This window comes from Rhamphochromis sp. 'chilingali' (assembly GCF_963969265.1).
Source record: "Rhamphochromis sp. 'chilingali' genome assembly, chromosome: 6".
Lineage (NCBI taxonomy): Eukaryota > Metazoa > Chordata > Actinopteri > Cichliformes > Cichlidae > Rhamphochromis > Rhamphochromis sp. 'chilingali'.
The window spans coordinates 5,623,132-5,633,655 of NC_137933.1; the positions used below are offsets into that span (position 1 = coordinate 5,623,132).

The window sequence follows — 10,524 nt, forward strand, 5'->3', positions numbered from 1 at the left end:
GACCCATTGCACTGGCATAGGGTCTGACAGTGGGTCCAAGGCCTTCATCCTGATATGTAATGGCTGTCATTGTGCCGTTGTCTAGCCTGTAAAGGTCTGTGTGTCTCTCCATGAATATGCCTCCCCAGCCCATCACCAAACTGGCCATGCTGACCGATGTTACAGGAAGCAAAATGTTCTCCACGGCTTCTCCAGACCCTTTCACATCTGTCACATGTGCTCAGGGTGAACCTGCTCTCCTCTGTGAAAAGCAGAGTGTGCCAGAGGTGGACCTGCTGATCCTGGTGTTGTATGGAAAATGCCAGTCAGGCTCCACAGAGCGGGGAAGTGTGAACAGGGCCCAGTAAAGGACGCTGGGCCTTCAGCCACCCTCGTGAAATCTGTTTCAGATTGTTTGGTGACTCTCTGAGCTGACCCTGTGATTGACACTCACTTACCTTCTTGTCTCGTCTTTCTTGTCTGGTTTCAAAACAACAGATATCAACAGCAAAAACACCCAGCGTGAGATTTCCCTTCACTTTACACCACTGTGGCTGTGCCGAACATTTATAGAAAGCTTTTCTGGAAATTAAGAACAAATAAATTAAGATTCAGTGACAGTCTATTGTTTTTTGTGTGTCTTCCTCTTTTCCTCCTGTAGCTCCATCTTCTCCATCTTCAGCACCTCCGTCTGCGCATGTCCAAACCATCTCAGCTTTGACCGCTCGCCTCGGGCTGATGTACTCATTTACCTCAGCGTTGAATCTTTTGGGCGGTGCCACTGTCTCCAAACTTTTTTTTTTTTTTTTAGGTTTTTTTGTGTGTTTGTTGTTGTTGAAAATGTCTGGTGTGTAATTTATTTTATGTACGTTGTAGTTTATTAGGAAGAGAAGGTGACTCTGGCAGATGCTTTGGAACGAAACGCTGGCTCAGTTTCATTCAGCAGGGATCCCTGCACTCTGTCAAAACAATGACATGCATTGTTTTCAGTGACATGTGTTACTGCTACTGTAGACGTGATTTTTTTTTTTATCATAATTTGTGTCAAGTAAGTTTTGGGTTGCCACCAAGAAAAAGCTGTAATTATTTCACCTCCTCCCTGATGGAAACTCAAAACCTTTTGCTAAGCATTAAAAATATATATATATTATTAGAGTTTTATAAGTTTTTCAAGTTTCTAGTACCAAGTTTCTGGAAGTTGTCATTATTTAAAATTGCACCTGCAAGTTTCCTGGTGATTTGTCGTGTTTTGTATATAATGGCTCGCTCCAAACAGGATCCTGACTGTGTGCAAAAGCTGCGAGCATGCTGGATTCTCAGCTGGTAGATTCTCTCAGGCTCATTCATTGTGCAGCAAGATGAAAACATCGATCCAGGACCACACGACTGATTTCAGCCAAAAGAAGAACAAGACATCCTCAGGAGATGGTTTGACCCCCACTGAGCTCCTGTCTCAACATTGCAGTCAGATTAACTGTAGCAAGTTCTCCCAGGTGCTTCAATCACGCGAAATACCTTGAATACTTGCGTGAGAGAAAGTGCACTGAAACTAGAGAGGATGTCTTAAAAGCAAAGGCTTGTTTATGTTACTTCGCTGATTCATAAAAATCCTTCATGACATCACTTTTGTGAGCATCCTTCCTTCGCTTTTACTCCCTGAAACCTTTGCACGGTGCTGCTCACTCCTTTAATTCAGCCCTAAACATTTCCCTCCATCAGCATAAAATCAAAGCGCCTTTCCAAAACTCTGCGCAAACATCAGTGTGCAAGTGTTTCTGAACGAAGACGGGTTTAAGTTAAGTTAAGAAAAGACCAGATTCGTGAGGTTACCTGTACAAGCCAAGAACGAACTAGTTTTACTTGACGTTTGTGTTGAGCTTATATCTGACGTTATCAGCCTGAGGCTGCCCTCTGTGAAAGTGATTAAGCGGCTCAGTGTTTTGGCGCAGTGACAGTGTGGCCGAGACGTGGCAGTCACTCTGCGCTTTCCCTGCAGTAATATTAGGTTTAATTTTAAGCCCCTCTGTCACCGGAGCAGCCTGGCCTGCCCCAGGAGGTGTGACGTCACTGGCGAACGTCACAGTTTAAATATTGACTCCCTCAAATCCGTGAGATTATCTGAATACTAAAAATAAAAATAAAAAGTGGAAAACGTTGCATAACTGATTTCAAGGGAGCTGGCCTCTGTTTACGTGCCCGGAGCCATTTTTAAAAGAACACGCACTCAGTCCGCTGCTTTACAAAACAAGATGGTCCACAGTTTATTATAATTATGAGTCATACACAAAACATTCATCTGAAACAAAACAGACCAGGGTCGAGAGACAGACCGGACTAGCCCAGGTGAAGAATCACTACAATGTTCCCATAATATTGCTGCTGAGACTTTACAGCGTGTATGTGCTCCTCGGGTGGGTTAATTGTGCAGGGTGGGTTATGCCTTAACTCCTATTACATCACAACACGCATCCTGTGCTTTTCCTACTGACATAAAGTGGTTGGGAGCATTTACAGGAACTTTATGGTACTTTGTGGCTCATCTTCAATCCATCGCCACCATCCTTACACAGACTCTTTATAGTATTTTTCTTTGATAATATATACTTTCAAAATATATACATATCACAGAATACTCTTTTTTGTAAGGGTTGGACAGCCACCTGCTCCTCAACGGCATCATAAAAAATATGATAGTAATTACAGAGAAATAGAGTGCGAGTTTGTTTTCCCTCTGTCTCAATGCTACATTCAGATCCGGAGAGGCTCATAAGCACTTCAGCAGGAAGAAGTTGCAGAAAGCTCCCCGGGGACAGTCGCACATCTTGCCGATTCGAGCGCCTTTCCGCACGGCGCACTGCTCCCCGATGTCACACTGAGAGGCAGAGAGAGGGACACAACCAGAGGTTCGCTTCATTTCCACCCGCCACTGCATGCACCAAGGGCATGCCATTTCATACTACTACTACTACTACTAATAATAATAATAATAATTACCGTTGGGACTTGGCCAAATTTCTTTTCCCATAAAGGCAGCCGTTTAGCCTGCAGCTTTTCCAAAACTTCTTGGAGAGCTCCGAGCTGTCGGAAACAAACACAAACATAAACACAAAACCATTAATAAAGATAATGTGGTTTTTGGAGTGGGATACAAATATAAAATCTATTTATGGAACATGCAAATTAATTAAAAGCCACGAATAAAATAAAAATCGAATCTGTTGGTGAGTTTCTTAAAAGTTGGAATTATTAATAAAGTAACTATACAAACAAAGCCATAATTCTGTAAAACGACACAAACCGCTGAGGAAAGGTGTTTCTTCTTGTTCTTGTTGTTTGTGTTGTATTAACTACACTGGGTCCAAGTTTCATTACCGGGAAGAATCCTGCATTCATGCGTAAAATGCGACTTTCTTTTCACTCTCAGCTGTTCACAGAGCTCAGCTTAGCGTCACATTGTTACTCTTGACTCTTGTTGTCAGCGGGCTTCATAGACTATAAATAAAATGGTCTTAATTTTATTTTTCACAGCATAACTAAAAGTTTTGTTTTTTGTTTAAAAAGGGGAGAAAGAGAGGAAAAAACAGTAACGGTCTTGATAAAAGAAGAAAGCTCTCCGCTGTTAAACTTGCGCCGTGTGTCTGCGTGCGTACTCCGGGTGCAGATCTTACCAGCTGCTTCTCGCTGGTCAGGTTCGGACCTTTGGGGTAGAAGTCGCGCAGGGCTCTGGGGCTCAGCTCCTCCTCGGACTCGGAGTCCAACACTTCGGCTCCAGCGGCGCTGGAGAGCAGCAGCAATGCGCACAGGAGCGCCCCGCTGAGCAGCCTGGAGCTCTGCATGGTCCCAGTGCACGGCAGCATGCCGGTCTCAAATAGTCGCTCCACCGCTCCAAACACCTTTTTATCTGACTAGTTGCATCTGCTCGCTCCACCTTATCCTTTGATTTTTTTTTTCTATTTGTCATGCGTAACAGCTGCCTTGGGTGAGTCATGCCGCAAAAGTTGCTGGGCAAAATATGCCTCCAAACGTCAACAACAACAGCAGCCTGCGTGGGGTCGTTACTTAGAGCGCAAAGGATTACTCCTTACTCGATAGAAGAATGGAAAACTAATTGGTCTTTTCTAAGAAGCTCAAGATCAAGTTCAAGCGGCATTAGGTCAATCACCTGATTAAATTTCAGCCATGAGAATATAACTGCAGTCGGCAAACACTGTTGGATTTACAGCCTCAGGATGTTCAACTTCACAGAAGAGCAAAAGATGTGCTTGAGTCACCCAGCAGTCAGAGAACAGGGCTGTATTTAGTATTCCACCTATAGAAGAAGTATGGCACAATGCGTTACTTTTCTCTTATTATTTTCCCAGAGTGCCATTTCCAGGCTCTCCAGCATTAGAACTTAGTGACTCAGTCTTTTATGCAGTGAATTACCACGAAAACAAGCAGTGCTGGTTGAAAACGGCTTGTAAAGTAACAAACCGACTTCTAATCAGCCTGTACGTTGATTAGAAGTCCATTTTTTGCATTTTGAAGTATGTGAGATATTTTTATTACCAACTGCTCAAAGGGAAATAGTGATTTATTTCGTTATTTCTGCAGCATTTATGACACTTGTGGGGAAAAAACAGGTACAAGTTTCCGAGTATATTTCAGGTTTATGGAAAATAATCAGATGATTTTATTTTTTAATATCTGCATACTTGAACTCCAAACGCATCAGAACTCACACTGAGGAACATAAACAACATTAAAATAATCCATATTTTGCAGAATAATCAGCTCCACCGCGCACTCTTCCACCTAACATGATCTGTACCCTGCAGCCACAGAATCATATCATTTTATCTCTTATGCAACCACTGAGTCTGCGGTAACAATGCAAATGATGAATGTTTACACAAAATATGGGCGGACAAGCGACAGCAGTTGTCTCTCCCATTGTATTCTTAATCCTGCGGCTGAGTTTTCCCTGTGCGCTGCATTGATCGAGGGTATCAGAGCTGCCTGCGTCGGGTCCACCGGCGGAGATGGAGGAGCAGGAAGCTGCTTTGATTGTGCTCGAGACTGCATGACTCATGTCTCCCTCTGTGCCAGCTTTAATGACTGAGACGCCAATTTGACATTCCATTCAAAACCACCAGGCTATTCCATTCACAACCTCGGCTTCTCTAGTTTTTGTATCGTATCTCTGAAACTCTTTTTGCCACAGGCTTGCACTGCCTTTGGGGTCACTTCCTCCTTCTGATTGGTTTCTTCTGGTGCTTTCAGACATAAAATGTAACCTTGAAGACCATAAAGTGAGTTACCTCAATCAGCCAGTTTGTGAATTGTGCATAAATAAACAGATTTCGGGAAGCAGTGCAAGGAAAACAATATAATAGATGTTTTCACTATTTCAGAAAAAGCATATTAGGGGATTTTTGAGGGGAAGCCATGAGTTTAAAAATAGGCTTAAATATTTCTTTTCATATCAGTGATTTTATTTTTGTGACCCAGGGCAGGACAACGAGCTGTAAACACAGCAGACATATAATCACTGCCTAATTTACATATCCAGTGACCACAGAGCAACAGCAGCACTCATTCGGTTTTCTTTCTCTGGTTACCTCAGAATTAACCCTCCACACTTTCTGTCTCTAACAAATACCCCACTCTTCTTTACGTCTGCGGTCACATATGGTCCACTTTGATCTTACTTGGGTCGGACCCGTGAAACGCCTCTTTTTGTCAGTGTAAAGAACTTTACATTTAATCCCTGAGATATTTTAATATGAGAAAAAGAAGCGCAAGTTCAACAACACAAGTCAGTTTTCCTACATAACAAAGACCTAACCCTGCTCCTGTAGTAAGTAAAAGAAGTCTGTCAGCACAACTCTTTGGGCTAAACTGAAATAAATCCTTAAAATGATGTTCTGGTAGCTCACTGCCCAGACTGTCCTGTAATTATAAAACAGAAAGCATTTGATAATTGACAGATTATGTCTGTTTAATTACACATCATACATTTCTGTACTAAACAGTGAAAAAACAGCAACTTTTTGTTATCGTTGTTTATCTGGAACTTATTTACTCTGCTGTAGTATGAATGGTCACGTGTGAGGTCATCAGTTCCATTTCTATAGCACCAAGACACTTTATATTGTAATGCAAACACCCTACAATAATGCAGACTTATGAAAATATAGGTAAATATTCAAAACTGATGCTCTCCTTCACATTTTCTAAAGCCACCCTGTGGGCCACAGTGGGGTATTGGCCTGGTGCAGTTGGACATCTCAACAGGTGAGCAGGTGGTGAAAAAGAATTAACTTACGGTTAACAAAATGTGTTGTACACACCTATATTATTTTTCTGTCACCTAACACCCAGTGTCAGCAGGAGAAAAACAGGAAAGGAACAGAGGTGAGAGAGCAATCCACTGACCAGTGAGTAAATGCACACAAGCTAAACACCAGAGAGAGAAACGGGGTAATAACGTACCAGCGAGCTCAGACACTAACGAAGCAGGAAGAGAACAGAGGTTAGAAGGACAAACACAGAAAACCACATGAGCAAAAAGATGCTTAAAGATGGCCAAAGAATAACTCACCAAGTCAGGAAGGAGAAGCAATCACCAGGAGAAGGAAGGAAGGAAGGACGGACGGAAGGAAGGAAGGACAGAAGGAAGGAAGGACGGATTGAAGCAAGGAAGGACGGAAGGAAGGACGCACGGAAGGACGGAAGGAAGGAAGGAAGGAAGGAAGGAAGGACGGAAGGAAGGAAGGAAGGAAGGAAGGAAGGACGGATGGAAGGAAGGAAGGAAGGAAGGAAGAGACAGAAACAAAGGAGTACAATAAAAGGCACATAATAGACAATTTGAAGTTAAAATCAGCTGTTATTGTCACCCTGACAGATAATTATCTGCTCTGATAGCAAACATGCTTGGAATGGCAGGTATAGCCAAAAAGACTGGTCTTGTTTATGTGTGTGTGCCCCAACTGATTTGAAATGAAACAACAAAAATATAGGGTGTGTGCAGTGTTGGTCAAGTTACTTGAAAAAAGTAATCAGTAGCTAATTACTGATTACTTCCCCAAAAAAGTAATCCTGTTACTTTACTGATTACTTATTTTCAAAAGTAATTAATTAATTACTTAGTTACTTAGTTACTTTTTAAAAACCCGATTTACAACCTGAAGAGGTGATAAAGCGATAGATCTTTCAGCCCAATTCTACTTTTTCTACATAATCCATCATACAAAATGTAATCAAATGGAAAAGTCTACTTTTTTAACTTGTTTTATCAGTTTTAATCTTTTAACTTTATGCATCAAGCAAAAATTTAATTATATGCAACATTCTCTGACTTGAATAAATTAGTTTAACATTTAAACCTATTTTCTACACATTCCAGCACATAAAATAAAATATTTTTTGTGTTTACACACTCGCTGTAAAAAGAAGTTTTCTTCCGACGCACAACGGACGCTAATGTTTTTGTCACTTTTTATGGAATCAAACTCAAAGTAAGGTCAGTGCTTCCACACTTTAAACGCTGCACGCTCATACTCTCTCCCGCACTCAATATATGATCCATTGTTGATCTGCACACAGCTGTTGTCACTAACAGCGCAATCGCTTATGTCACTGTTGTGAGACATTCTCGCAAAAAATCACGGTTTTAGTAACACAGTAACGCAGCGTTCCTACGGGAAAATAACGGTAATCTAATTACCGTTTTTGCAATAGTAATCCCTTACTTTACTCGTTACTTGAAAAAAGTAATCAGATTACAGTAACGCGTTACAAGTAACGCTTTACTGCCCATCTCTGGGTGTGTGTGTGTGTGGGGGGGGGGGATTATAGGCAAGGCAAGGCAAGGCAAGTTTATTTGTATAGCACAATTCAACAACAAGGTGATTCAAAGTGCTTTACAGAGACATTAGAAACAAGAACAAATAAAAAGCATGATTTAAAATTGAATAAAACAAGCAAATAAACTAACTAACTAATTAACAAACAAACAAACAACAGTATATAAAATCAAAACAGATAAAATCAGAACAGTAGATAAAATCAGTAGTTAAATGTAAGTTTTGAAATTTAAGCTTAAAGTGTGGATTTGGTGCTTTATTCAAATGCAGCTGAGAACAGGTGAGTCTTCAACCTGGATTTAAATAAACTGAGTGTTTCAGCTGATCTGAGGCTTTCTGGGAGTTTGTTCCAGATATAAGGAGCATAAAAGCTGAATGCAGCTTCTCCGTGTCTCGTTCTGACTCTGGGAACTGATAAAAGATCCAGATGACCTGAGGGATCTGGATGGTTCATACTGGGTCAGGAGGTCATTGATGTATTTTGGTCCTAAACCATTCAGAGCTTTATAGACCAGCATCAGAACTTTAAAGTCTATCCTCTGACGGACAGGCAGCCAGTGTAAGGACCTCAGAGCTGGACTGATGTGGTCCACTTTTTTGGTCTTAGTGAGGACTCGAGCAGCAGAGTTCTGAATGAGCTGTAGTTGTCTGACTGATTTTTTAGGTAGACCTGTAAAGATGCTGTTACAGTAACCAAGCCTACTAAAGATGAATGCATGGACTAGTTTTTCCAGGTCCTGTTGAGACATCAGATCTTTTATCCTTGATATATTCTTGAGGTGATAGTAAGCTGACTTTGTTATTGTCTTAATGTGTTTTTCTAAGTTTAGGTCTGCATCCATCACTACACCCAAATTTCTCGCCTGGTTTGTGGTTTTTAGATGTATAGATTGAAGTTCTCTGGTGACCTGTAATCGTTTTTCTTTGGCGCCAAAGACTATTACCTCAGTTTTGTTTTTGTTTAGCTGGAGAAAATTGTGGCACAACCAGTCATTGATTTCCTCAATGCATTTACCAAGAGCCTGTACAGGGCCTCGGTCTCCTGGTGACATTGTGATATATATTTGTGTGTCATCTGCATAGCTGTGATAGTTTATTTTGTTGTTGTTTATAATCTGTGCCAGTGGGAGCATGTAGATGTTAAACAGAAGGGGTCCCAAGATGGAACCTTGGGGAACTCCACATGTGATACTTGTCTGCTCAGATGTGAAGTTACCTATTGATACAAAGTATTTCCTGTTTTCTACGTATGTTTTGAACCAGTTTAGTACAGTTCCTGAAAGACCTGTCCAGTTCTCCAGTCGTTTGAGTAATATGTTGTGGTCAACTGTATCAAATGCTGCACTGAGATCCAGTAAAACTAAGACTGACATTTTTCCACTGTCTGTATTCAGACATATGTCATTAAACACTTTGGTCAGAGCGGTTTCAGTGCTGTGGTTCTGTCTAAAACCTGACTGGAAGGCATCGTAGCAATTATTCTGTTTTAAGAAGTAACTGAGCTGTTGGGAAACGGCTTTTTCAATGATCTTACTTAAAAACGGGAGATTTGAGATCGGCCTGTAGTTGTTCATTTGTGTCTTGTCAAGATTGTCCTTTTTCAGTATAGGTTTGATTACAGCAGTTTTTAGTGATTCTGGAAACACACCTGATAATAAAGAAAAGTTGACGATCTGTAACAGGTCTGACTCTAAAGTCTTTGAGACCTTTTTGAAAAAACTTGTTGGCAGGACTTCTAAACAGCAGGAGGAGGAGTTCAGTTGACCTAAGATGTCCTCCAGGTCTTTGCTGTTAATAGGGTGAAACTGTTTCATGGTGTTTAAACAGTTTTTTGGTGGACACAGTACATATCCTGGATCTGCTGTTGATGTACCAATTGCTTGTCTAATTTTTTGGATTTTTTCAGTGAAGAATTTGGCAAAGTCATTGCAGGCCATGGTCGAATGAAGTTCAGCTGCCACTGACACAGGAGGGTTTGTTAGCCTGTCAACTGTAGAAAATAAGACCCGAGCATTATGGCTGTTTTTAGTGATGATGTCAGAGAAGTAGGACCTCCTTGCATTCCTCAGTTGTAAATTATAATTGTGAAGTTTCTCTTTATAGATGTCATAATGAACCTGGAGGTTTGTTTTTCTCCATCTGCGCTCAGCTTTCCTACACTCTCTTTTTTCATTTTTCACCAGTGTGGAGTTTCTCCATGGAGACTTTTTCCTTCCAGAGATAACCTTCACCTTAATGGGAGCAATAGTGTCCATTACATTTAACATGTTAGCATTGAAGCTATTGACGAGCTCATTGACTGACCCTCTGGGCAGGTCAGGTGTTAATGGGAAGACCTGGTTAAAAATTGCACTACTGTGTTCAGTTATACACCGTTTTGTGATCACTGTTGTTGATATATTTGTGTGGGCTGAGATTTTACTTTCAAAGAAAACACAGTAATGATCAGACAGGCCCACATCAGACACAGTAACCTTTGAAATGCTCAGGCCTTTGGAGATCAGTAGGTCAAGAGTGTGTCCTCTATTATGTGTGGCCTCTGTTACATGCTGAGTCAGCCCAAAGTTGCCCAGAGTGTTACTCAGGTCTTTAGTCCCTTTGTCCTGAGGGTTGTCCACATGAATGTTAAAATCCCCAGCAATAATTACACAGTCAAAATCAACACAGATCACAGACAGCAGTTCACTGAGGTCATTAA

At 41.2% G+C, this 10,524-nt stretch overlaps 1 protein-coding gene across 1 annotated transcript; it reads right to left on the reverse strand.

Annotated features, from left to right (window-relative positions):
* Positions 1-2,239: 2,239 nt before the first annotated feature.
* Positions 2,240-3,864, reverse strand: cart3 (cocaine- and amphetamine-regulated transcript 3). Its single transcript, XM_080885539.1, has 3 exons — positions 3,648-3,864; positions 2,974-3,057; positions 2,240-2,851 (listed from the first exon to the last, which is right to left on the reverse strand). The coding sequence occupies exons 1-3, from the start codon at positions 3,834-3,836 to the stop codon at positions 2,744-2,746; spliced, it is 381 nt and encodes a 126-aa protein (XP_080741665.1). The 5' UTR covers positions 3,837-3,864; the 3' UTR covers positions 2,240-2,743.
* Between the last annotated feature and the right edge of the window lie 6,660 nt (positions 3,865-10,524).